The sequence below is a fragment of the Aythya fuligula genome, chromosome 27 (genome assembly GCF_009819795.1).
Source record: "Aythya fuligula isolate bAytFul2 chromosome 27, bAytFul2.pri, whole genome shotgun sequence".
Taxonomy (NCBI): domain Eukaryota; kingdom Metazoa; phylum Chordata; class Aves; order Anseriformes; family Anatidae; genus Aythya; species Aythya fuligula.
The window spans coordinates 2,440,669-2,468,042 of record NC_045585.1 but is presented as its reverse complement, the minus strand read 5'-3'; the positions used below and the strand labels follow the sequence as shown (position 1 = coordinate 2,468,042).

The 27,374-nt window shown below is 49.6% G+C and overlaps 1 protein-coding gene across 2 annotated transcripts in view; it reads left to right on the top strand.

The window, feature by feature from the left end:
• Positions 1 to 2,325: 2,325 nt before the first annotated feature.
• DPYSL2 (dihydropyrimidinase like 2) overlaps positions 2,326 to 27,374 on the top strand; it is a 49,199-nt gene continuing 24,150 nt past the window's right edge. Inside the window, exons 1-3 of one of the 2 annotated variants that reach the window (XM_032203962.1) lie at positions 2,326 to 2,771; positions 15,342 to 15,430; positions 16,754 to 16,938. In XM_032203962.1, coding sequence (XP_032059853.1) covers positions 2,421 to 2,771; positions 15,342 to 15,430; positions 16,754 to 16,938 — 625 coding nt within the window. In that variant the 5' untranslated portion in view covers positions 2,326 to 2,420. Of the gene's footprint in view, positions 2,772 to 12,454; positions 12,554 to 15,341; positions 15,431 to 16,753; positions 16,939 to 27,374 lie in introns of those variants that run through there. The other variant, XM_032203963.1, reaches the window with a different exon arrangement.

Below are 27,374 nucleotides of genomic sequence, written 5' to 3'. Positions count from 1 at the left end.
TGTCCTCAAGGCACCATGGAAAGGGGAAGTGCTTGGAGCTGGCTGTTGGATGTGCGATTGCCCACGTTTAGAGGGATTACTGGGAAAGAGATATCTGTATGGTGAGAAACTTCAGCTTTGGGGAGTGACTTTTACCGGGTCTGAAAGGTTTGGAAGCTGCAGGCTCTGATTCTTGTCTCTGCCACTTCAGAGCCTGTAGACTCACATTCCTGGTGGATCGGTTTCTTTCCATCCCTCTGCAGGTGCCTTTGTCTGTGACCATCTGAGCGTCTTCCAGGGACGTGCCAAGCGATGAACGAGCGTGATTTAAGGCTACTCCTGAAAGCTGCGTGCGTTTCAGCAGGCTGCAGAACGTGTCAACACAATCGCTTCAAGGCTTTCAGCTTGCTGGAGCCCCTGTCAGCACTCTGCAGCTTCTGTGGACTGCCTGATCAGCAGCGCTCTGACCATTAATATTTATAAACCTTAAATAATAAAGGACTTCAGGGTACCTGAGAGACCATATGTTGGCTTCCCGTTCCCTACAAAGCACCTGAGATCAGTGTGGCTACAACCCGGGCTGCTCTGGCCCCAGAAGGGGAAGGGGGGAGCGTTGCCCCTGGAGGGCCTCCGTCTCCGGGTTGCTCCCCCCTTCATTAGTTACCAGAGCACATCCCCTCCATCCTTCAGGGCCAAGCTGCAGGCTTCTGTCTTTCCTTTTCGGCTGGAGTCTTCATGCATTTATTACCGGCCTTCGTTTGGTTGTGACCTTGGCTGCTTGGTTGTCCTTTTTCCTCCCCACCTTTCAGCAAAAATGCGTTGATGCGCGAGGAGAGACGGCCCTGAGGTTTTCATTAATTTAGTAATTTATCGCTTTGGGTGATTTTTTATTTCTTTTTTTTGTCCTGAATCTTGCCAAGGTGCTTGGTAACCATTTGGCCACAGCTGCCTGTGAATTAGCATTTCGCGTATGCGTGTGCGAAGACGCAGCACCATGAATAATGCATGGTAATAAACAGCCTGCTCATTGGGCTCGGGGCAGGGCGCCTCCACGTATGGATTAGCCTCGAGGACCCGGACAAGCGGTATTAATAACGTGTGTATCAGGTGGAGCCGAGCCCATTGTGTGCCACCCTGCTTACCTTGCTGATAAAAACCTCCCTCAGCCTCGCCGAGCCCTCCCCTTGTACCCCGCAAGCCCAAACCCTTGGGGGAGCGACCCCCTCTGCCTGGCCACCTGTGGGCTCAATGTCTTTGATTCATCCCCAGCGGGATGAGTGGTAAAAGGGAGAAAAGGAGCAAAATCCCCATCGGGAGGCCCGGAGGGAGGCTGGGAGGCTGTCAGGGGTGCTGAAGGGACAGCTCTTGGCACAGCTCAGCACGGTTCAGCACAGCTCAGCCCCTCCTCCAGGGCTGCCTGCCCTGAGCCCCCCCAGCAGCTCCTGGGGGGCTCCCGGCCTCGTAGAGGCTGCAGTGATTTGGGAGGCCATCGCTCCCAGCTCCCGGAGGTAAGTCCTAGGGAACAGCTCGCCTGCCTCCCTCGCCCTCCCGGCTGCCCCTCTCTCGCTTTTTTCTCTCCCCAGTGCCATCCATTGAAACCTCCGTGTCCCCCCCCCCTTCAAGAAGAGGCCCTGCTGGAGTCACGGCAGCAGCGATGCCCCCAAATCCCAGCCGGCTGGCAAATCTCGCCTCCCGCCAGCCCCGCTGAACCCCGCGGCTCCTCCGGCTCCGCTGCTTCCAGGCAAGTGGGGAACAATAGGACGGATTCCCGCAGCACGCCACCATTGCGGGCTGGGGGAGGAAGAGGAGAAGAGGGGCTGGGGGGAGGAAGGCAGCCCTCCTTTCTCCCCTGCCTGGGGGAGCAGCTGGAGGCGAGGGGCGCTGAGGCTCCGGCAGCTTCTCGGCGACTCGTGGCGGCGGGGAAGGAGAAGGGGAAGGGGAAGGGGAAGGAGAAGGGTGTGTGCGTGGCCGGGGGCTGCTGCTCCAACCTGCTCGAGTCCATTTGCCAATTCACCAGTCGCATCACTTCCGGATCAGTCCCCAGTTTCTGCTGCAGAGTGAGGATTTTTTTTTTTTTTTTTTCTTCTCTCTCTCTCTCCTTCTCCCTCCCTCCCCGTCTGGATGCTGGGAACTTGAACCCTCCTCCCTTGATTGCAGCAGGATCTGCCCCAACCTTCCCTCAACTTTGCACCGCATCAAAGAAAACAGAGCGAGCTACAGACTGTGTGATCCCAATGGGGGCAGGGGAGCTGCCAGGCACAGCCCTTTGCAATTGATGTTGCTGTATCTCTAGGACCCTGAGCGATCTCTCTTCTTTTTTTTTTTTTTTTTTTTTTTTTTTTCCTCCTCTTTTCGCTTGTGTGTGTGTGCGTGTGTGTGCAAAGGATCCTCCTGGTTACGGCTGTTGTTATTTTCCCTTAGCAGGGAGACCACACCGAGCCATGGCTGAGAGGAAGCAGTCTGGCCGGCAGGGTGAGGAGGAAGAAGTGCCAGCCTTCTTCAAAAACCTGGGCTCGGGCAGTCCCAAGCCCCGGCAGAAATTCTGTGGCATGTTCTGCCCGGTGGAAGGCTCCCTGGAGAACAAGACCATCGACTTCGACTCCCTGTCGGTGGGCCGCGGATCGAACAAAGTCGTGGCGAAGCAGAAGGACGTTGCCCACCTGGGGCCGGATGCTCAGTCCGTCTACTCGAGGCAGAGCGGGAAGGGAGGGGAGCCATCTGTTGATTTCGGGAGAAAGGTGGAGATCAGGAGTGCCACGGGGAAGGAGGCGCTGCAGAACCTCAACGACAAGGTGGGTGCACATGTGTGTGTGTGTGTGCGAGGGGCAACTTGCCCACGGATGGGCTGCAGGGGGGCCAGATCCTTCCCACCCTGCGGTTCCCTGCTTTTGTCACTTGCACGTACGTGCCGGCAGTGCCTTCCTCCGAGAAGTAGCATCCCTGCTAGAGCCTCCTCGCCAGCCCTCTAATGTTATCCGTGTGCTCTCTGCAGGTGTGTGTGTGTGTGCTCGGGGAGGAGGGCAGAAGAAGAAAGGAGCCCCTGCACACACAGACACCCTCCCTTTCCCCGCCCTGCCCTCCGATTTGGTGCTAGAGAGCGACTTTTTTGTTTCTTAGGCGATTTCCCCGGCACAACGGTAGCGAAATGCCCCACCCAGCTGGTGAATGCAGCTCACGGGAGCAGAAACGCGATTGTTAGCAAAAGAGCATCACTGAGCCTCCACCTCCAGGGACCCCTTCCCTGCGGGTTTCTCCCAGGGGGAGCTCGGGGAACCCTCCCAGCCCTGCTCCCAGGGGAGGAGAGGCTCCAGGGTGACCCAGGGGGGCTGGATTTCGGTACCTGAAGGCCTGTGGCTGCAGGGGGAATTTTTGCCTCAGGAAGATGTGCTGGGACTTTCACAGGAATGTGATGTTCTCTTAAAAAAAAAAAACCCTGAGCTCCTCCCAGCCTTTTAAGACTCCTGAAGCTATTTTCTGTCTCTGTGTGTGTGTCATGGTGTAGCAGAGCCTGTCCTTTTCCTGAGGCCAAACCCATTCAAGCCAAAGGTCTAGCTGACCATGCACGTTTTCTTTCTTCCATGAATAGATTTAAGCAAGCTTTATTCAGCTCTGAGCCCTGAAATACTCGGTGTATCCCTCTGACAATGCTGGCTCCTATGCACAGCCTGGAAGAGCTGAAATGAATGAAGCACCGACCAGCAGAATGATCAATTCCTAGCAGCATACTGGGAAAGAGTTTCTGTGAGTAGTCCCCCAGCGGCTTTAAAGAGCAGGCCTTCCTTCTGCCAGCTGCTTCTAGGCTGGGCCTCCTGGTTTTTTACTAGTGGACTGCGTGTACAGGGCAGAAGTCTGCCCAGAGCCTGTAGCGTGGCCTCGTTCCCCATTTTCTCCTGCTGTCAGAAATGTGAAACGTTACAGGAGTAACACACAGGAGTGATGCTGGGGGCTCATCCTCCCCAGGTCGGACCCTTCTCTGCTGCCTCCTAGGGCAGTAACCAGCCACATTCACACGTGCCAACACCTGCAGTCACTGTGAGACCACAAAGCAGGCCCTGATCTTCAGCAGAGCTTCACATCAACCTCGAATTAGAAGGGAGCTGTGCTCCATGCCTCTCCATAGCAGGTCAAACTAAAGTTTCCCACTACAAACGCCCGTGGCTTGATTTGAGTATGTTACGTGCCTACTAACCTTCCACAATTAATAAGCCTAACAAAAGAGCACTTCAGGAGTAAGGGACGTGCATCTTTTCAGTTTGGGGAGTCAAAGGGTTTGCAGTTTGGGATGTTTTCAGGAGTAATTTGATGTGCTGGTGTCCTGCAAGACACAAATGTACACAGGTGATTTATTCATTCTGAAAAGATGAATTATTGAAGGGTACAAGCATATTAAAAAGTAAGTATAATATGGTGAAAAATCACACGTCCATGCAGAATATTAATTACATTTTTGTAAAAGTGATTTTTTTTGGTTCTACTTTTAAAGGTTGTCATGTAATATCAACCATGAAGGTATGGAGTAATGGGATAGTGCTAAACATTTGAGTTTTCTCATTAGCTTGGCGTTACACTGATGCCAGTGGATTGTGCTGTGAGGGGTTGTGTGCGTTCGGGTAAGTGCAGCCTTTTATTATAAATGTCTTGCTATGGATTGGCACTTTATAGCAGGAGTGTTTTAGCTTTGATGGTTTTCCAGCTGACTGCATCTACAGCTTGAATCAATGGTTAGATCCTCAGCAGGTAAAGCTGCCTTTACTTCAGAGCAGTTATTAGGAATGTGTTTATGGTGATCAACGCACTGAAAAAAAGAAAATATTGCAGGAAGCAGCATTAAAGGAAACATTGCATTAAAATAAATGCAGGTAGGAGTTGAGATGCTAAAGGCCTGAAGTTTTGCAGCTGAATTTGGCCTATTATTTTCGAACCTGAGTAGTCTGTACACTATTTCCATGTGACACAAATCTAAATTACAGTGGAAAGAAACAGCCTGCTAATTGATAGGGTCTTGAAATCATATAAATTATTTCACAAGAGGCTAGAAATCTTATGGCTTCTTTTTCTTTAGCTTGAGGCTGCAAACAGCTCCAGCTATTATTATATGCACGTAACAGTGAGCACACAGGACAGTCCATCCTCTGTTTGAGCAAAACGACCACATCACGAGCTGACGGGAATGGGTGCCGACCAACTGGAGCCAGCAGAGATGCTCAGAAGTATTTTAGCCAGTGATTGGATCCAAAGTGGGTCTGCAAGACAGTCATCCTTTCTGTCACTGTATAGAAAGATCTCATATTCATCTCCACGGAAATAATTAACAAAGCAAGACTGACAAGCTATATTTTATTTTTCTGAGGTCTTAACTGTCCAGAGGATAAAGAAAGGAATGTAATTATTCCACATTAAAATGCAATATATTGTTCTGCAGGCAAAGATAAGGGTAATCAAATCTGTTTGTGTCTATCCTGTCTAGGGTATTCTATAGGCATCTATCATAGCCTCGCTTTATTGCCTCTGGGCCGTGGTGCCTCATAATTCAGGGTTAAGATCATCTCCAGAGGCACCAGGAAAGCTTTCGATCTTAGTTTAAGCAGCTCTTTACAGCGAGGCCTCTGGAGGCAGCGCGACCCATTCAACAGGTCGGAGGCAAGCTGTGCTACCGGGCAGCTGGCAGCCTCGGAGAACTGGCTGTGCCTCCATTTCTTCTCCTAAACTTTGTCGCCTTCCCTGGTTAGGCTGCTGCTGTAATGTCACTCCTTGGTATGTCTTGGTTTCCTGTGCACATCATCGGTGCTCCCTCCGTCGTTCCCTTCTGTTGAGGTTCTTCAGGACGGAGGCTGGCCTTTAGGAGACATCTGTAGGGAGAAGTAAGGTTTGATTGCAAGAGGGAACAGCAAGCTTATGGCTTGCTTTAATCTAGTGTGCACGGAGAGCCTTAATAGATGCTAAGACACTTGAACCCAAGTACAAGCCCTTGGGACCACAGGTCTCTTCTTACATTGCTGGCTAAAGTTCCCATGGCCATGCTCTTGTTACTCTGTTGATTCAGGTGGTGTCCCTGTGTAACAAGCAGTTGCCTTTCCATTTTTTGGGTCCCTTAAAAACAGTTCATGGACCTTTAGGAAGTTCATAGCGTTAGTGTAAACTACTGGTCTACTACAACAAAGCTATGTATGATAAGTGAATAAAGAGACACCAGGAAATTGTTTTTATTTTAGCATTGACAGGAGAGGAGAGTTCAAAAACAGAGTTTCATGAAGCTATTGACACAACTGGACTTCCTGCTAAAACCTCAAAGCTCTCAGGATCGTGCTTTTTCCTGGAGAGGAAGGATGAGTAACAAGATGTTGTTCAGCACTCAAAAAATCATAGACTCTGGAACATTAATGGAACTGTTGTTTGCAACAAACTTGTTCCAGACAGCTGGAAATGTGGTTCTGATTTTAATTTGTTACAATGCCTGTAATTTCTTTAGCCGGCCTTGTTTTGACAATCACTGCTTGCAAAATAATTATACAGGAGGATGACTTGCATGATTTTTCCAATGGATCATAACAATTTGTCTGGCTGCTGAAAAAAAAAAAATAGAGAAACTAACAATAATGAACACAAATGTCAAATTCCTCTGACCTCTCAGATTCCTCTCAAAGCTATCAATCTGCATAGCTGGAACGTGCTGGAGCTCCAAGGAGCATATCGTGGTCTGGTAGAGTCACGTCAGGAATTCACCGACACCGCCCCCTCTCCTGCAGAAAGGAGCAAAGGGCTTTGATCCAGGGCCAAGTCTTTTGGGTTCAAGACTGGAGGGAAAACACCACTTAGGGTCAGACCCTTCTCCACCCACTTTGGAGCTGAGCTAAATCAGAGGCCTGGGCTTTAGCAGCACCTTGCAGAGCAGGCTTTATCTTGGGAGTAGAGACGGGGACTGGCAGCTGTGCGTGCCACCCTCATGCCAGCGCTCTGGCGTCATTTGTTGTGAGCTTTTTGTTTTTACCCAGTGCTGAGCCCTCATTTAGGTCTGCCCCAAAGCTCTTCACCTACAGCACCACGTCTGAGTCCCCGAATCCCTCGTCTGTCTTGTGGCACGTAAAATCTGAGTCTGTCTCCTGTGGTGCTGTTACAAAGTTAGGAAAAGACTTCAGTAGCAAAGCTCAAGTGGAGTTTGTCTGCTCTGTGAAATGGGCAGGGTTTGGGAGCAAACTACCAAAAATCAAACCTCCTTACTGCAAAACGCACAGACAAGTGCAAAATTGGGTTCTTCACCTTGCAGAGAGCTGGAATTTAACTTGGGATGGGTCAGCATTTTTTTCTCCTTGTCTGGAGCAATGATTGCCTGGTATGTTACAGGTAGGCAAAGCTGGCTGACAAGCAATGAGAACCATTTCTGAGAGCCTAAGGCTTTGGTCTGTCGGTTTGGGGGATGGAAAAGGGATTATAATATTAAGAAACAGTTTAAATTGCTGTGAAAATAACTGTCTCTTGGATCCTACCTGTGGTTCCTGGGGGCCTGGAGATACTCATCTCTTTGCTCGGGAGGTAAGGGAGGAGCAATGACACAAATGCCCAAATGCCCAGTGCCTTTGCTCCAAAATGCTGTACTTACTGCAGTAAAGGTCAAAGCACGAGTGTAAACTGTTCAGATGAGAGCACATTTCTGCTATGTCGTGTACTACCCATAACAGAGCAGCCCCTGCTCGGAGCCCAGAAGAGGGCTGACTTTTCTCAGTGCTAAGAATTGGTAATACACTAACTCTAGGGCAGCACCATGGGCTTCTTTGAGGACAATTAAGACTGTGGCAGATCTGAAATGCTCAGGACATTGCCTCTAAAAACACACACAGTAATAGTCTTATTAGAAAGTTATTTCTCAACCTTATCAAGGCTTCTTGGGATTTTAAAAGAAACAAAATCAATTGGACAGTTAATTCTAATTTGTAGATCAATTGTGCCTTTCTTATTGACCTGTTTGTGTGGCCAGAAAATGAATTGCTCCCCTCGCAAACTCAGATGGTTTGTATTCAAAGTAAAGCCAGGTTACTTCTCTGAGAACTTGTATGATTTTACCTCCTCGTATTACCATGTTTGACCTCTGGTCATTTCCATAGAATGACACTTTGGTTTATCTCATAAGAGAAAATTAAAACTAAGATGCTCATTGGCAAGGATAGTTTCCCTCTGTAATTTGATTTGTAGTGAGTAATACGGGAGAGTTCTTTCATCACATTTTGGAAAGAACAGATATACTCCTGCCCTGGACAAGCCTGTATTTAACCTTCCCAACACCTAACATGCTGCAGGGGGTTGCTGTATCCACAGGAAACTCCTTTTAAGTCTCAGAGACTAGGAACTGATGGAGCAATTGGCATGGGCAGAACCAGGATGGAAAACTAGGTCCTGATCAGCGAGCTCTTGAAAGCTCTTTTGGCCCAGTCCTGCTGCCTCTGATTGCAGTAACAAGAGCCTTGCTGACTTTGGCACTGGGTGATTCCCCACTAGGGAGTGGGGATTATTGGCATCTAACAAGCCTAAGGGGAAATCTAGAGCTTGTTGATGCACTAGCACTAGAGTTTCAGATACTCCCAGCAATGCTTTAAATCCATCTCCGATCCCTATTTTAATCATGTATTTCCATTTATGGGTTTTAAAATTTCATAGCAAAATGTCCTGGTAGATAAACCTTTAAGAATTTAGTAGGAGTGAAAGCAATTGGTTGTTGCAGGAGTTCTGTGGGGTTGGTTGCAATTACACTGCAGTTCCACAGGGGAAGAGACCCTTCTGATATTTTCTTTCCAACCGTCCAGTAACTCCACTGTGGGAATAAAATTCCGTGCTAAGTGTGTAATGGTATTCCACAGGATTTGTAAAGTTAAGGTTCAGAGCTAATGCAGACCGATTTCCACTGATGCCCGTGATGATTTATTTTATTGCTGTACAGAGATTTTTATATTCTTGTGCAATTCTCTCTCTCGACCTTTCTAGAAGACAAATTTAGACACAGACACTCCTTTAACATGAAGCATGTTTCTGCTGCAAAAAAATCCTGCACAAAATATCTTATACCAGATATTTGCCCAGAAATGGCTGGGAGCAATCTTGTGTATCCAGTGGCCAACATAGCCCCCAGTGACCCTCAGGCTGGCAGTGCAAGCGTGGGTGTGATGCTTTGGTTTCTGCATTTCCTCCCCTGCTCTGCCATTTGGTGATTGTTGCCAGGGCCTGCAGCTGTGCTGATAGAGCATCATTAAAGATGTTTATGTTCTTTTACTCTTCCTCCGCCTCCGAAGTGACTTGGCTGCAGTGACCTTGCTGCTCTTGTCGTAGTGGTGCAGTCAGGGAGCTGGGATGGGCAGGCTGGCTGGCCTTCGTCGCTTTCCTTCGGTAGCTTTTGGCAAGGAAAATTTGGGAGTGTTCTGTAGCACCTTCTAATTTTAGCCTGCTCAGCCTGCATTGATTGACCTAGGGAAGACAAAGTGCATCAGTGTTATCTAGAAGTCCCATCACTTCCCGCAATACCTTGGCAGGTATCGGCACTGCTGTGTGACAGCTGGACTGGGCACCAGCCTGCAGGGATTTACTGAGCGCATTCAACTCCCTTCCTTTACCCTAGGAGCTGACTCCTACCACTGACATTTCATAAGTGTCATTTTAACTTATGGGGAGGGGTTGACATAAACTATAGTTTCACTGGGAGAATGAATCAGCTTTTGTAAGGGGCTCTCTGTATTACCAGACTCTGTTCCCACCTGTTCTCATCTGAATGTTGCCCTTTAGCTTCACTAGCCCATCTTTATCACTAGTGGATATCTACGGCACATATGTTTATGCAGCAGATGTTATCAGTTCCCTGATTTTGTTTAGCAAGGCTAAATAAGGCAGTTTATAACTGCATTAGTAGTAATTTTATTTACTTGTTTATTTTTGACAACCTTCTAGCTATGACGAGAGAAAATTGGGCTATGTTGCCAGTTGGTATAGAAAACACAAGAAAATGTGCCTGGAAGCTCAGTTCTGGTCCTTTAGATACACACTAAATCATAGGGAAGTTTTTAAACCTTGGTGCTGTGTACTTAATATTGATATTAATATTAAACGACCATGTTTTTCAGTCCTTTAATATCTTTTTTTTTTTTTTTTTTAATTTTTTTCTGTACTACTTAGGTTGTTGCTGCAACATGGTGATGGGAAGGAAAAGCTAAGTGTCATCTGAAGATTCATTATTTCTTTCTGAACCTAGTCAGTATTGGATTCAAGTTATGGAGTGAATATATTCAAAGTTCAAGAACTCCTGTCCTGAATTAGAACTCCATGTCCTGCCCATGTGCAGTAAGGATTACCTTTTCAAAAAAGTATTTTAAATATGTGTCTTTGAGCAGGTGAGAATAGTTTCAGAAATATTAGTGTGCTGATGCCATCGTTCCTTTAGAGGTGCTTTTTTTCTTCTACCAGCACTGCGGTTTCCCAACTTAGAGCATAATGTGGAGAAACGACCTGGCTAGGGTCAGGGAGGAGAGGGAGCGCTGCAGATCAGAGGTTTCCTGTGCTCATGTTTGTGTGTGTTTGTCTGTAATCCCATTTCTACTCTCAGGACGAGGTCTTGAGATGGCAGCTGGACTTAGCACATCTCAGATCAGCTGCCCAAGGGCCTTGATGCCCTCTCTCAAACCCCTTTTCTCAAACGTAGGTAGCCTTTGCTTCCTCTTTGATAGCTGAAGGCGCTCTCTTACCTGGCAAGCAAAGGCAAGAAGCCATTCAGATACACAGTCGAGGAGGAAAACTAGCAGTAAAGACAGAAAAGGTGCAGCTGCACTGCCTAAATTCAGCAATTTGATGGAGGTGCTTTTGTCCATGTTCTGAGCAGAAATACGCTGAGGTTTCAAAACTTCTGGTGCAGATCAGAAAGACGCAGGATATAACCCATTTGGTATTGCCAGTTCTAATCAAAATAAAACCCAGCAGGCTAACAAATTAATCATTTTGCTACTGTCATAATGAGACACTTTATCACTTGCTACTAATTGGATATTAACTGATTGGCATATTGGCTATTTAAATGTTGCCTGATGCCCCACCTATACCCACAAAAAGCTCTTTTACTCTTTCCCGTATAGCCTTTTGGGAACTACTGTACATCAAAGGTCCTGCTAGTCATCTGTCTGAGCAGATGTTGCCTTTGTAATGATTTACTGCAGCGGTATTTCCGAAGGTTTCCATTTCTATGAGGTGTGCAAAGTGTTTTGGCTTTGCTTTGTGCGATGTGGCACCCTCAGAGGCTGAGGGAAGAAGGTAAGCGGTGGTTATTACTTAATCAGTCATAATGTTCAAAGAGGAGTGGATTTGGGCTAAATTCTGGGCTCTCTAAAGGATGCTTTGTGCCACTCCCTGGGGAAACTGCTGTATGAGGAGCCGGTGTGCACAGACGTATGTTGGTGGGCACCCCCCTTTTGGCCTTGCACCCCGTTTCTTTGCATTGCAGCGGGTCAAGCACACAAAATACTGAGGGAGCCTTTATCCCCTTTAATCCATTTTTTTCCCTTTTAGCTCTGTCACAGCCCCCGTGTGCCTGAGGCACCCAGCGGTGCCATGAGGGCACCTGCACCCCCTCGGGCACAGCCCAGGCCCCTCCATCCCCTAAAAATCCTCAAAATTTGTCTCCGTGCCTCCAGGAGGGGACCTGGGCTGGGCGCGCTGCGCCTTCTAGACTAGGCGGGGCCGCCGCGGAGCGAAAAATCGGGGTTTTATTTTTATTTTTTATTTTTTTTTTCCCTTCCAGCCAGCGCCCAGCAGGGCGGGGCGGCACAAAGAAGATGGAGGGCAGCGCCCTCGTTGCCGCCGGGGCTCCTCACAGCCCCTCAACCGGCACCGAGCCGCAGGTGCTCGGCCCCACCGGGACCCCCCCGGACCCCCCCAAGCCCCTCACACGATCGCGCCCCCCCCCCCTCAGCCCCCTGAGGGGCGCCGCAGCCCCCTCAGTGAGGGTGTGGGGGGGGGGCGGCTCCCCCCCGCATCCCCTCCTCGCTCGGCCCCTCCCCTCCCGTAACCCCCCCCTCATTTGCATCCCCGCCGGGCTCGCAGCCAATCGCGCCCCGAGCTGCGCGGCCCCGACGGGGAGGGGAGGGGGGGGAGAGAGAGGAGGAGGCGGCGCATGCGCACTGCCGCCCGCCGCCGGCGCTCGCCCCCTCCCTGCGCGGCCGGGGCTGGGGCTGAGGGAAGAAAGGGCTGAGGCGAGCCCAGGGGCGGCCGCTGCTCCCCGTGCTGCCGCCTGCTCCCTTTTTCTTAGGATTCCCTTGAATTCAGGGACCGTTCGTTCTCATCTTTTTTTTTTTTTTTTTAAATTTAGATTTATTTTTTATTTCTTAATCGCGTTTTCCTTTCTTCCTGAGGAGGGGAGGTCGGGGCAGCGTTCGCAGCGCGGCAGACAATAGCGCCGCAGCAGCCTCCCCCCCCCCCCTCCCTCCGGCTCCACCAACAGCGCCAAAAAAAAATAAAAAAAATCTCTATAGATCCAGATATCTATAAATAAAATAAAAATCAAGAGGCCGAGATGTCGTACCAGGGGAAGAAGAACATCCCGCGGATCACGGTGAGCGGGGGCCCCGGGTGGGAGGGGGGGGCAGGACCCGGGACCCCCTCCTCAGGCGGGGCTGGAGCCCCTCAGGGCGAGCCCAGAGGGGTCCCCCCCAAGGGCCGGGCTCTCTTTTTCCACCTCCAGAAGCTTTTTGGAGGCTCACCCCACAGCCCCCATCCATGGGGAGCGGGGAAGGAGCCCTATTTATCCCCCCCCTCCCCGATTTCCTTTGCCTGGCTGCAGATTTAGGGCAGGGAGCGCGGATCCCAGGGCGCTAACTTCGCCTTACGTAAGGCTCGATAATATTCCTTTCTAACGGGCTGCTCCAGCCTTTCGTGTTGTGTTTTTTTTTTTTTTTTTTTTTTTTTTTCTGACAGAGTTTTCATCGCTGGCACCCCACGGACACACCCAGGCGAGTCCTCCTGCCTCCGGCACAGCAGCCAGCTCCCAGACAGGGCTCACCAGCCTGACACCCGTGTAGGGGGGCTCGGGGCTGCCCTAAACAGCCTGTGGGGAGCGCGGTGATGACCGCAGCATCCTCCTTTTTTAGGGGAAAAGCCAGTTTTCCTCTAAGAGTCTAATGGCAGAGGCTAGAAAGATGCCCGTGCTTAAACGGTGCTGGAGGTTGCTGCCGAAGCGCTGCTGGGGGCCAGCAGGCTGACGCATTTTGCTCGTGACCGAATGCTCTGATTTATGTTACGTGCACCCGCTGCAGCCATAAGGATAGGGGACAGGAAAAAAAATCAGATCCTGGCTTTATTTGCTGCCGTATAAACCCCAAATTTGTCCGCCGAGGCTGATGCTTGAAGGCGGCGGCTAATCTGCCTTGAGCCATCTTGTGCCTACATCGATGCGTACAAATTGACTGCATCGATGGAGCCGAATTCAGCAGCAGGCCCCTGCACGGTGCCGAGCTGCCTCTGCTTTTGTCTCAGAGGTGGCTGAAGCGAGCAGCAGGATCCGCACTCCTTGCAGAGCCTTCGTGCAGCTGCAGCAGGAGACCTGTTTACTAGCCGAAACGTTCAGAGCATCCTTAAAGCAGTCCAGGGGCATTTTTGCTCATCATGATGTATAAATATCTCTATATATTATTTTCTCTTCCCTAATGGATGCTCAGTGCTTTAGGACTTGCTGTCAGTGGCAGTAACCAATTCCAATAGCAGCCACCCTTTTTAATAGGACAAGGAGCCTGCACTAGAGGTGGGCATAAATACTGCAGTGTTTCTGGAAACGGTAAACATGTAGGGCAGTTCTGCTGTAGCGTCTGGCATTGAAAGACGAGCGGGTGTTTCACGCCCTGAGTTAATTCATTCAGGCTTATTGGCATTCATGGCAGATCCGAAATTGAAATCTTGCGTTTTTGCTTTGTTTTTGAAATCGGTGGCGTTATTCGTGGAAGCTCTCCATTGCAGCAGTAGGAGGAAGGAGAAAAAAAAAAAAGGGAGGGGTGGAAGGAGAGGCATTTAATGTCTCGTAGGTCTTTAGTGGTTATATAAAAGATGGATATAAAGGTATAAATCGGTAACTGATGCAATTTGTGTAGCCCTCTTGGTGTTCAGAGCCGTGTCAGCTGAACATCTGCTGCTCCAGCTCCTTGGTTTTCTTATAAGCTCTTTGGGAAAACGCTTGGTTCTTTTATTCTGTTTGACCACTGGCGTCCCGATTGAAAATGAGGGCTCTGAACACCCCTGTCACTGTCATTTGCTGTAGGTTTGAGGCACCCCCAAGTTCAAGTCCTTCCTTTTTTTTTCCCCCTTATCGAAGTCAGCTTTTGGTTTCATCAGCCTTCCCCTGGGCTGTGCTGGTGTAGCTTTGTCTCGTTGCAAAGACGCTTTGGGAGGGGGAGAGCCGATCGGAGTAGCAGCGCAGAAATCGGGGTCGAGGTGTGGATTAAATGGAGCGCTGCCTCTGCGTGGTTTGGTTTCAATATGTGCCTGTGTGATGTAGGGAGTGAAGGAACCAGAAGAGCACAGCCCAGCTTCTGTCTTTCATCCCTGAGCAGAGCTCTGCGGAGGGTGTTTCGCTCTTGTTTATGGCTACTGCAAGGAAGAGAAATTTGGTTTTGACCTAAAATAGCCGCAAAGGCGTGATGCGACCTGGGCTGCGATACAAAGCGCGTTGTCTGATAGCTGCCTTGTTATAATTACCTTTCTGTTCCTGCCAAACTGCCTCCTAATTGGAGGGCGTTTTCATAACACGGGCTTTAAAATCCTTCCCTTGAAGTGAATTTGCTAATGCGCGCTTAATTTTCATCTGATTGTGCAGCAGTGATCTGGAGGGGCAGTAAAAGTATCCGCTGAGTTGAAACAGCGCAAAGTTGGACAAAATGAGTTTGTTTGTGTTGTGTAACCCCTGGCAACAGACTTTTGGTCCATTTCCCTGACAGCAGTTGACTCATAGCTGTCCAAGTCATGGCCCCAGTGTGTGGGTGCATGCAAGAAACTCTGCATACGACCAAGGCGGAGAAAACAGGCGCGTGGCTATTATGCATCCCTCGAATATCCTTTAATGCTTTTGCTGCAGGTGATGGCGTGTGCTGTCTTTGCAGGCTGCTGGAACCCACCGCCTTTTCCGTTCAGACATTTTTTTTTTTTGGATCATCGGCGTGATGAAAGGACTTGCAGATGAAATAAAATATTTTATCTTTCCAGTTGAAAGTGCAGCAATTGACTGGTGTTTTGACATGCGCTTCTGAATAATGCAGAGCTTGTTTCCGTCTCTACTTTTATCTCTGAAGTGACACTGCAGACTGTCAGCTTCCTCACAGAGTAATTATGTATTGTTGTGTGCTTCTTTGTTGCAGAGCGATCGTCTTCTGATCAAAGGTGGTAAAATAGTTAATGACGACCAGTCCTTCTATGCCGACATTTACATGGAAGATGGGTTGATAAAGTAAGTGAAGTGTGATACCACGGTGTGATCGGAAACGTACTGCACATTAGCAAGGAATAATTTACTCTGTGTGCCATATTAGGCTGCAAAGAAAAGTATTTCACACACGTGCTGGCGTTTGATGGAGGAACTTGAAAAACAAGGTGTTGAATTAAAAAAACAAATGGCCCCAAACCCCGTTGCTGTTAAAGCCCAAGTGGAAGGAGGTGCTTAAATATGCTTAATTTTAGCTGTGCAACTAGCCCCATGCTGGGATGACACACATGTTTGAAGTTATCTGAGTGTTGTAACATTTTACCAAGTTATGACTTCAGATATTTTGAATCCAGAGGTCAGTACCCTGACACATATAACGCTGTTTTAGGGCGGGAGACTGGGCTCAGGTGACCTCTTGAGGTCTCTTGCAGAGCTGTTTTCTGCAATTCCATGATACAAGGATCAATCCCCAATCCCTTAAAGTTAATAAGGATCCTGTTGTTTTAAAGGAGAAGGTTCAGACCTCTTTCCAGTACGCTTCTGTGTTTTCAGTCCTGAAACATGCATTTCTGGCACATTAAATATATTACAGATATCTTTGGAAAATTACTCTTAGGAAAAAATGGACGAGCCAGAGGTTACAAACAAGGAATTTTCCTGCTCTGGCTAAGACTGAGCACATGTGCTTTGTTAATCAAGGTTAAAAGTTAGGGGAGCCAGCCAAAGACAGCTAATTAATTGCGATGTGTCATCCACTATTGCAGTTTTAAAAACAAATCTGTGTGAAGAGCTGGACTGGAGAGGGCTTTGGGGGTCCCATCAGGAATCTGGTAACTGGTGTCTGCATGGGTTCATATTTGTGCAGAGACCACAGAGTATTGATACATGGAAGGGAAGCAGATGATATAGAGGCAAAAATTCTTTGTGTGTTCTCAAAACAACGCTCTGCTGCTAGATAGCAGCACAGTGCTCTACATCAAGTGCTCAACTGCCACTTGGCAACCCCAGTCCAGTCCCAGCAAAGCTGCTTTTGTTGTGTTTGGTGCAGCGATGGGTTCTGCCCGGTCCCTTCTCCTCTCCATCTGCCAGCGTGGCTCCTTCCTTGCCTTCTTCTTAAGGCTAACATTCCCCCTAGGTCCTGAAGCATTTGCACACTTTGCTCGCAATTATGCAGCTGCTTCCAGGGGAAGAATAACATGTTATCAACTGTGTATGCTGATCCTGTACATCGCTTTATATGGAAAAAGAAAACACCCAAGGTTAAGCAGCACGAGGGGGTGTGTTTACAGACAGCGTGCCTCATCTCTCGTTTGTATCTGACTTGCTGTTTGGAACCTGTTTACCCAGGCAAATAGGAGAGAATCTGATTGTGCCAGGAGGGGTGAAAACTATCGAAGCCCATGGCAGGATGGTGATTCCCGGAGGGATTGACGTTCACACCCGCTTCCAGATGCCGGAACAGGGGATGACATCTGCTGATGACTTCTTCCAAGGGACCAAGGCTGCGCTGGCTGGGGGCACCACCATGATCAGTAAGCTGGCTGCTGCTCTCTTCCAAAAATGCTTTCTTTTTCTCTAGTAGCAAGAGAGAAACTGTGGGCTGTACAAGTGGCAGCAGGTTCCAGCAGTGGGGATTTCTGATGTCTGCTCAGCTTGCTGAGAAAAGCTTGTGTAGGGGTGGGAAAAGGGATGGAAACCCCGGGGTTTCCATGCCTTGCAGCTGGAGAGCTGCACTCTCGTCCTCCCTGTTGGCAGGATTTATTTTGGTCCTTGTGTGACTTTGCCACTTTCTCCGTAGGTCTGCTCCTACTGAACCCAGTGTGACTTTGACCTCTGGCTCCAGTATGAGCAGCAGGTTCTCCACGCCCCTGTGCCTCAGTTCCCTTTCTCCGTGATGCCTGAGACTCCAGGAGGCTTGAGCTCTTTCACCTGTAAGTTGCTGCACATACAGAGAGGGGAAGGACAGCTACTCCACCTTGGGCTGTCTGAGGATGGAGAGGTGCCCACTGTGCAGTTCCTGCATGGCAGCTGGATGCCAGTGGCCTGTACGATACATCTTTGATAAGTGGGCCACTTATTTAAAGATTCACACAGGCCCAATCGCGTGTATGCAGCTTTGGCACCAGGAGTTTTTAATAATAAATGAGCGTTGTTCCTTTTTGTGCTCATATCCTCTTTTGGAGGAAGAAAGAATTGGGAAGTGAAAATGTCTCAAAATAAAAACCCAGACAAACTGACTTTCCTGCTGATGGCAGGATCAGACACCCCTGGTGTTCCCCTCTGGCTCCAAAATGTCTCATAAATGACTTCCCAGCTAGCTGGCACCACTCACCTTGGCTACAGGTGCTTGAATTGTCAGAGCCAGGACCTCAAAACTCTGTAAGTGAATCGCTGTTATCCTGCTTTGAGTTGGAGATTAAAAAATGAAATAATAATTGGGAACAAAAAACTCTCTGTTCCAGTGCTGCTGATCACATCTAAGCTGCACCACGGCGCCCTGCAGTCTGTTGCTGCATGGGGCAGTCAAGGATAAAGGTGTAGTGTGGCGCAGTATCTGAACATCTGGCGTTCCTTGGCGTACAGTGAGGTGCTGCCATTTCACAGGAGGGGGGCTGAGGTACAGAGGAATGAAAGAACGTGGTTCTGAATAAGTCTTGGAGTCTCTTGTCCAGGCCAGGTTTGTAAAGAGATCTTAGGCACAGCTGGGGATCAGCTGAACTCTCCTTGGTTCAAACCCAGCAGCTTATGAGCTCAAACATCCTCATCAGGAGAATGTCAGGAGCTCTCCTTGATCTCTGGCCTTGTGGCTGGACTCAGGTTAACATGGGGCTTGGGAGGGAGAGCCAGGGGTCCAAGCACAGCCACCCTAGTTCAGAAACGGATCTTTTTCTGGGCCTGGACTTTACAAAGAGGTGTCTGGCCTGTGAACTTGGTCCTGAAATAACCTGGGGAATTATTTTTTGTAGTGCTATCAGTTTGGAGTATGAAGTTTGAGTGTGACGATAACCTCACCCACACAGAACGTAAACTGGAAATGTAGCTGTGGATATTCTCAGTGTGCACACTGTTTGCCTCAGTTACTCAGATACCCAGTTTGCCTCTAAATCTTTGCTGTCAGTTGAAGTTAATAACACCGAAACAACGTTTTCTTTTCAGCTTCAGTCCGTTGACTTTGTTTCATTGGTTGTTGGTACATTATCCGTACACCTGGTTCACGTTGTCCACTTGCATCACCATTTTGTGCTTCTCTGTTAAGCTGAATTAGATCAAAATCACGTTCTCTGTCATCTGCATCTAGGCTTTTAACAGCATTATTTCCCCTGGGGCACTTATAAAAACATTTTAAGCAGAAATGGCTTAGGCCAGGTTTTCTAAAGCAGCCCTTCCCTTTGGTTGCCCAGTTTCACTTGTGCAAAGCCCTCATACTTCAGAAGTGTTTAAACCTCTGTGTATGTTGTCTTTATGACTGCAGGATCTGAATTATCTCACTAGTGGTGTCCAGAACACATCTCCCAGTTAGGAAATCGGAGGAATCCTCCATCTTCTGACTCCTCCTTATTTTACAGCCCCATGTAAACGGCCCCATGTCGGTTATGTGGTTTGCCCACGGATGTAGGGCCTGTGGCTAAACTGGAAAATGGTGCTCCTGTTGTCCCCACCACCCTTTCCACTCTGCCATTCTGCCTTTCTGTCTCAGATTAGGACCCCAAACTGCACAGTCGCCTCTGAGCATCAAATGGCTTCCTGGTGCCCAGCAGTGTTCAGGGCACCGTTCCTGGTGGGCAGGTACCAGCGACTAGAACCGACCGTAGGAAAGTGGGTTAAATAATCCAGCTAGACTTCAAAGCTTTGCAGACCACTCTGTGTCAGCTCAGCTGTGCTCTCCGTGGGGAAATTACACCGCTTGCAGAAATGGCTTTCCACAAGGGAGTGAGCAGAGCTGCCCAAGTGAACGTCTTCTCGGTGGGTGGCCGTTGGTTGCTCCCGAAGCAGGTGGGAGTCGTGGTCGATTCCAGCATTTATTCTGTTCTGGTAAATGGGGCAGCATTTAGCGAACTGAATTCGTAGCATCACAAGCAAATTGCAGCCTGAAAACGGTGCGCTACAGCTTGGTGTGCATTTTAATGCTGTGCTGGGACTTCTCCACAGAGACTGCTCCTCGTGGAAGTGTGTGGAGCTGCGTGCCTCCATCCGTCAGGCTTTTTTGGAAGAGCTAGCCCGTGGATGTGGGCTTTGTGGGGAAAAACGCCCACAATTCTTCTTTTGTGTTTCAAGCAAACTTCATATTATCAATTTACAAACACCTTTGCTCCGTACGTTTTTCTCTTTTATGTGTAGCCTTCATTTTGGGCAGGAGAACAGGTTAATTGGCCTCACGGTTCAATTTGTTTCACGTTTTCACACAGGAGGGCACTTTAAGGCCGTTCACAGCCTCCATCGTAGGGAAATACTTGTTTTCTGTGCGTTTTTCCAGTGAAATTAAAACAAGAATCTTGGATAGGTTTCTGCTGGTTCTTGGTTTCATAAAAGCTGTGGGTGAAATCCTGGCTTCAGCAAAGTAAGGGAGAGTTTTGTCACCGACCTCAGCAGTGCCAGGAATTCGCCCTGCGTGTCTGCTTTGCTTTCACTCAACTCCTTGCAGCTCAGACCAAATTCCATGTTGTTCCTTTAATTCACAGGTCGAGCACATCCAGGGGAAGCGCACAGGAGCTCGAGGATGTAACCTATTGTTTCCAAGCCCTGTTCCCTTTTACTTCCGTTCCCCTTTAATGCAAATTCAGTGCTCCAACATCCGAGGTAGGAGAATTGGATTCTCACTCAGTGTCAAAACGGAGCAGCCCCGTTTTCTGTGCGGGACCAGTGGAGGTTTATCCAGATCTGGAACGAGGGTCAGTGGTTAGCAGTGGTGTGCCCTGAGTGAGCCCTTTTCTGCCCTACAGCACATCAGTTCTGCAGGGCTCTCAGCCCTTTTTCTGTTGCTTCTCTCAGAAGTTAGGGCTGATTTTTTTTTCTAGCTTCTTGTTCCGTGGACGCCATCTGAGCAGGAATTCCAGCTATGATCCTTCTGTCTCTGCCCTCCTCAGTGCCAGAGGCACATAGCAAGGCTTCAGCTGACTTGGCTAATGTATGAAAAATAAAGCTGGGGGTGCTTTGCAGAGCTGCGAGGTGAAATGTGGTGCTGCCATGCGATTGTTCTTCCAAAAAGGTAATTGGCACGATCCTGTTCCTGCCTTCAAATGCTGTTGTTGTGGGCATGTCAGCAGAGGGTGGACAGCGTCCTGTGTGTCCTAGGAGAATACTTCTTTGGATTCTTGCCCTTTTGAAATGTCAGAATGCGGCGTTTGGGCGTTGCGCTGAGGATTCCAGGATGATCTGCAGAAGGCTTTGCAAGAGGGGGATGCGTTAGGTGGGCTGTGCCTCATTCGGGGTAGCTTCCCCAGGATCCCCTCTGTTCTGCGGAAAAACAGTCCTTCTGGAGTTTTGAGCCTGAAGTTGGCCTTTCAAGGAGGTTTCTCAGCCATGGAGCCTCTGGAGCCACAGTTTTATTGGGCTAAAGGAGGCATTTTTGAGCCCCCTTCGTCCCAGCTTGAGACAGGTGGTGCCTTAGGACATCAAACGTTTCCTGGAGCTATTAGAGAAGAAAGATACCGCAGTTAAGAGCAGGGTGGTCTCAAAGTCCTCTGATTGTTCAGCTGCTTATTAGCTGTGATGGGCGAAATCCCCTTCAGCACCAGTGGTTAAAACTCCCCCTGACTTCAGCAGAGGCAGGATTTCCCCTCTCTGCTTCTAGCCCTTCGCAGAGGACGCAGCTAAGCCGTGTGTATTTATTGGCGCGCTGATCCTCCAGCCTGGTTAATGTCCCAGCGAGGACGGCGTCTGCCTGGGCCAGTTCCCACCCACATTTCAGCCCCCCCCGTCCCACCGACTGTGCTTTTCCCCGGGTATCCGCCATCCCTGAGCGAAGCTGCTTGCTGACATCGCCTGTGTTGACTCAGTCGACCGCTGTTATAATCACAGAGAGAAATTACAGTGCGAAGAAATTCCAGCTCGTTTTGGCTCGGCGACTTGGAAGCCAGCTGCCTTTTGAACTCGCCTCGCAGTTACCCTAATAACACGGGGAATGTGCACCGGGGATGGGAGCTTTGTGTCAGAACACAAAGGGGAGCTTCACGTGGACGGCACTCTGCTTCCTAGGGCTTTCCCCTGCTCTTAAAGAGAGGGCTCACGTGCAGGGTGTGGGGGTTTCAGGGCTGTTGGGTGCTCAGCTCCACCCCGTGCCTAAGCTAGCTGACGTGGGGGCTCCTAGGTTATCACCACCTCAGCTTTTAGCAGCTCTTCTTGCCAGTCTAGCACGGTTCCTCACATCTCAGTTTTTGAACTGAATGCCACTTGGGAGAACGGAGCCACCCCAAACGAGATCAGAGCCTAAAACTGCAATAGGGTGAGTGTGGAGGAGGGCTCGGGAAGGGGCCAGGCAGCTTGGCATGGGCTATTTCCACCACCAGCGAAGAGTGGATCATCTCCTACCCCCCAGCTGCTGCTCCTTTGCTACCAGGATCGGTCCCAACGTGGTAGAGAGCAGGAATCTGCCCGGTGGCCAGAGGGAGGACAGAAGCAGAGACCCAGAGGGAGGAGACGCAGCAGCGGCCTGGCAGTAATTGGTGGCCGAGCTGGAAGCACAAACCAAGTGTTTTGAGTCAAAGGGCAGCGACCACAGGGCTGCAGCGGCTCACCAAGTCTCTGCGGCTGTGCGAGCATGGCACCGCGTTGTTCTGCAGAGATCTGACTCGGTTTTGTTGCTTTTTGCACCCTGGCAGCAGAGAGAAAAGAGGAACCGTGCGGCAGGGAACCAGCACTTGGGGCACACAGAGCTGCAGCGTACAGCTTGCCTCGCTTTCCAGCAGCTGGCAGCGGTTCTGCTGCAGCAAAGAAACGTCCAATTCTCTAGAAATCTAATGAAAACGTCCTCTAGCTTGTACCTCGGTGATTTATACGGGCAGAGGGCTCCTTGAAGGCTGTTATTAAGATAATGACATTACCACACAGGAGCACAAAGTCCCTCTGGCCCTTTCTCTCCTCTCCCCAGCTCCCCTTGGTGCCTTTTATACCCATGCAGTGCTCAGCCTCTGCACCGGTTCACGCTAAATCTCGTTTGCTTCACTGACTCCCAGCTTCCTGCCGTCCTGTTTGCTGCTTTCATGCAGAGCAGGCGTCAAATCACGGGTGAGAAAGTCCACCAGAAATGGGGGTGGGACTCCCCCATCGCCAGCTGCGCTTCTCAAGCTTTAAACCATCCCCGTGCTGTTTCCTTGCTGCTGGATGGGATCGCATCTCTTGCGATGGGGCTTCCAAAGGGGTCTTGTTGGAAGCAAACGAAGGGAATCTGCCAAGCCCTTGATGTCTCCTGCCAGCTAGCATGGTAGGAAACAGCTGTGAAGTCCTCAGCATACTTGTGGGGATTTCTTTTCTATTTTTTTTGGTCTCCTTTGGGCTGCAGTGACAGTTTGTTGTGTCTTTGCCACTGAGGGAGTGGGCTCCTGTGAGGAGCAGCTGAGGACCTGAGGAGCTGTGGAGCTTTTCCTGAGGTTGTGCAGTGTCTGCGGTGTGGCAGTGGTGTTAACCACGCCTGTCACATCTTCAGCCTAAGGGCTCTGTGTGCTGCCTGGGCTGTCTTCCCATCCTAGAAATCAGGTGAAATCAGCAATCTTGGGCCTGGAAAATGGTCCTGGGGAGCCACTGCCATTCAGCACAGCTTGCCTTTAAGGAGATTTCCACAATTTTCCCATCTTCTGCCTTCCCCAGAGCTGCCCTGTGCCCTTGCCTCTTTGGAAACACCGATTTGGAGCCCAGGGCCCTGGCACCACTTCTCTTTTGCCCCATTGTGCCCTGGACCCTGTCGCAGCAAGAGGAAGGAACTGACCTCGATTTTTCCATCCATCCGAAGCGAGGGATTTGGCACTGGCTCAGGAGAAGTAACCAGTGGTGTTTGTTTATGCACTAGCACTTAATCCCTCTTATTCCATATCCTGCATGGAGCAGGGTTTATGTTCTGTCCTTTGAAGAGCTGCTTTTCAACGCTTCCCTTCTTTTCGTGTGCCAGGTGCTGCAAGTCCCATGCCTTACGGAGGACACTCGGGGCGAAAACCCGATGGGAATCACTTGATGGTGCGTTGTCTGTGCTGCCAAGCTTGAGCTGGATCCTCAACTGGCCTAAACAGATCACTGCTGTCTGGCCAGAACAGCTGGGAGCTGTAAGCAGGATGCTGTTGAACCGCGTGCTGCATGCACACAGAAGCTTTACCCCCCAAATTCTGCAGGCTAGGTGAAGGCTGGAGGAAAGGAGCAGGAGGCCAGTGCTGGCTCGGAGCAGCTGGGACCGCAGCTGGTTGGCTTCATGAGGAGCTGCAGCGACTTCACGGGCATCTTTCCAGGGCCTTTGTGGGATGTGGGTCCTTTAACCACAATAGAGAAAGGGGAAAAAAAGTCTCCAGACCCAGAAGTCTTCCACCACTGCTGTCACTTACCCACGATCTTAATGGAAAAGGGAGAGGCCTTGGTGAGGTGCAGGTGTACGAGTTGGATCCTCTGGTTGCTGCAGACTGAACGGCAGGCCGTTAATTCTGGCAGCTAATTTTCTTTTTTTAAGTAACTTCATTTGCTGTCTGAGACAGGTTTCCAGGGCATGTGTTAGATCTTGCTAGATAACCTGGCTTAATCACCTTCAAGTTGAGACAAGGTCTTGAAAGAAGCAGCAGGAAATGGTGCCTCCAGCTCTTTTCTTGGCAGGGTTCTCTCTGCCTGGATTTTTCCCCTCCTCCCAGCGTTCAGTCCCTTGGCTTTTACCTTTCTGTGAGCTTGACTCAGCAGAAATCCTTGTCAGACAGGAACTTTTCACTTTCCACGGTGGGAATTAGCTTTGCCTGTCAAGAGAAGGCAGCAAGTGATGCCTGGAAGAAACGAGGGCTCCGACTAAATGTGCCGTGGCTCACTTGGGGCGGATTCAGCCGAGCGCTCTCAGTGCAGTGGAGCTGGATGCCTCGGGCCAGCAGAGCCTTTTTCCATCTTTCCTTCTGCCACTCGCCTTCAGTTCATCGATGCCACCCGTTCCTTAGAAACTGCCTCTTTTTAATCTTCCTGGTGAGAATGAGAAATGTGGAAGGAATACAGATGAGCTCCTCCCGTCTGGCCTACTTGAATCATGCTTTCAGATCACCAGTTATTACCAGCTTGGGGCCGTGCCTGCTGCTTTGCACGACCCTAACTCCCATGGCAGCCCTGTGCATCTGTAAGGAATGTGGGACGGGCACTTCGGAGTTACAGCTTCTGCTGAGACTTTTTCTTCCCTTGACACACCCCAGGGAGTGTTGGCACTCGCTCTGTGACAATATTTAATTTCTCTGTGCTAGCTGTCCATAACAGCGGATAGTTTTGTCACCGAGGGGTTATAAGCTTTAATTCAAGTTCACCTAAACACGTTAGAAGTCCACAGAGGTTATTTTTACCGTGAGCTCAGTGTGGGAGTGCTGGGTGCCACCTAGCAGTGAGTCCCCGTCCTCCTGGCTGCCATCAGTGCAGGTGCAGACCCTGCAGCCCACGATGCACAGCTCTCGGTGCTGGCAGGATGTGAATTAAAGGGAAAAACCTGCAGGAGGAGGAGACGAGGCGAGCCCTTTAGGCTTCCCGGATCCCCAAAGCCTGTTTAAGCAATAGGAAGGAGCACCAAACTTTACCATGCAAATGTGAATGGGGAAATCTCTCATGGTGAATTTGCAAAGCCCATCAAGCAGGGCCATGCTTTTGGAAGTTCCCCTTCCTGGCCACTTCTGGGGCAGATTTTCACCAGCTTGCTTTGTTCCTGGAAGCACTCACATATGTGCAGCGTGTGTATTTTTGGAAGCTGGGGGCTCGGGGGTGTTTTACATATGAATGAAATCCCTGGCACGGCCCGCAGGCACCGGGAGCTGGTGAAGGAGTTCCTTGAGGCTGATCCCGTATTATTACCCAACGCCGCTTTTGTGCAAAGGGGGAAAGTTCCCAAAGCACTGCACAGCAAGAGGTGGTGTAACCCGACAGAGCTTCAAAATCATAGCAGAGCATGGCAGCTGGGGGTTCTTCCCAGCTCAGCACACAGGAACTGATGTGTCTCTTCCCAACAGAGTTTTATTTCTTTCAGATCTGATTTTTCAGGATTGGTAGCAGCGTCCAAAGAGAGGAGTTCAGCTTCTGATGGGGTACGAACTGCTTTTCAGACTGATGTACGGAAACTCTTTATGCTCCATGAGCTAGAATAGTTTTGTGAGCCATTGTAGGACAGCCATAGCTGGAGAAAACCCCAGATGTGTGCGATGTTCTTACACGAAGCAGAGTTTGGTCGTGGTATCAGGACCAGCATTGGCTCCTGCTGCTTGGTTGGACCCTTTGCAATGCAAACACCCCGTGAAAGGGGAAATGGCAGCTGTATGGAAATGAGGCACACCGAGCTGCCCCACAGCATGGATCCAGGGCAGCTTGGGCTCTAGCTCACTCTGGCTTTCCTGATTGTGGCTGAAAGTTGAGGTGTTGGCTCTAAGAGTTGCCTGCAAAGGCTTGGTGGGGCTGTTTCAGACCCGAGGGAAGGAAATGGATTTCTGGGGGCTGTCCCCCACATTTCTCTCTTTAAGGCTGATCTAACCAGTGCCTCCTACAGGTTAGTACTGCAGCAATCTCAGCAGCGAGTTTACAGATGGCCAGAGCAGGGGTGTTTGGAAAATGGGTGAGTGCAGCATGACCGTGCTGCTCGATCTCTGTCCCATGAGAGGTTTGTTAGAGAGGGAGTTTGGTTGTCTGTCTGCACAGGGATGTTTGGGCCTCGCTCAGACCTTGCTTTCTTGCCTGTAACAGTTTGACAGCTACCAAGGTGAGCGGTGTAACTGGGAGCAGATTGTTCAGTTCTTACCAGAAGTGGAAGTGGTGGGATGGAGGTTGATGAAAGCCTCTTCCTCCAAGCCTGATGTCACTTCGTCAGAGCCAGGGGCAGGGGAAGGCTCCTTTGGTTCTTGTCCAGCAAGGGGAGGTGTTTGTATGGCAAATGCACAGGGGGAGAGGACAGGTTCACCAAGCAGAATGTATTTTTTTTCCCCTCATTTCTCCCATAAACTGTTTAAAAAAAGAAAAAGCAGAGAATAGGAACTCCTTGCATGTTGTTTTATTTATTTCTTTTTGAGGAAAATAAAAATCTGTGGTCCTGAACACATGAAACCCTCTCAAAACCATCACAGATTTCCACTGCAAGAGTTCTGGTTCTGCAGTTGTGTTCCTCTTCGTCTCCAGTGCCCCCCTGAGACAACCACGGGCAGCAAAATGCAGCCGAGAGGCCAAAATCTGCTCTTAGTGATGGTGATGCAAAACCAGAATTGTTCCAGCTCCCCAGCTGGTGGAAAAAGCCTGGCGGGCAGGGGAGCTCCGCTGACCTGAGAGGGACAGAACTGCCTTACGGCGCCTGATCTTTTGTCCTCTTCTTTCTGATCGGACTTCTGCCCCTTGGCTGCTGCCGCAGTTGTGTTTTGCCTTGAAACCCATGGCTACAGGCAGCAGTTTGCTCAGTCCCATCCCCTAAAGCTTCACGGGCCAATTTCTAGGGAAGTCTTTGAAGTCCTGCACATCTTTTTCGCGAGCTTGAAGCGTGCAGTATGCCTGAAAGAAAGAGCAAGGCTTGTAATCACTCGAGTATCCCTGTGGAACTTGGCTCCCCTCCTCCTTTACCATGGTGACCCCCCGAGATACAAACCTAGCCTGGATCTACAAGAAACCTGCACTGGAAAGAAATGAAGCCTTTTTTTTTTTTGATCTGATCTAACTACGTGGTCATTCCAACTGCTGGAGAGGGTTATTAATTCTTGTTTGGACATGCAGCTTCCTATTCTTTCAATTTGGGTCCAAAAGCCATGAAATTATTAATCATATTTTGGATCTCATCGGACAGCTAAAA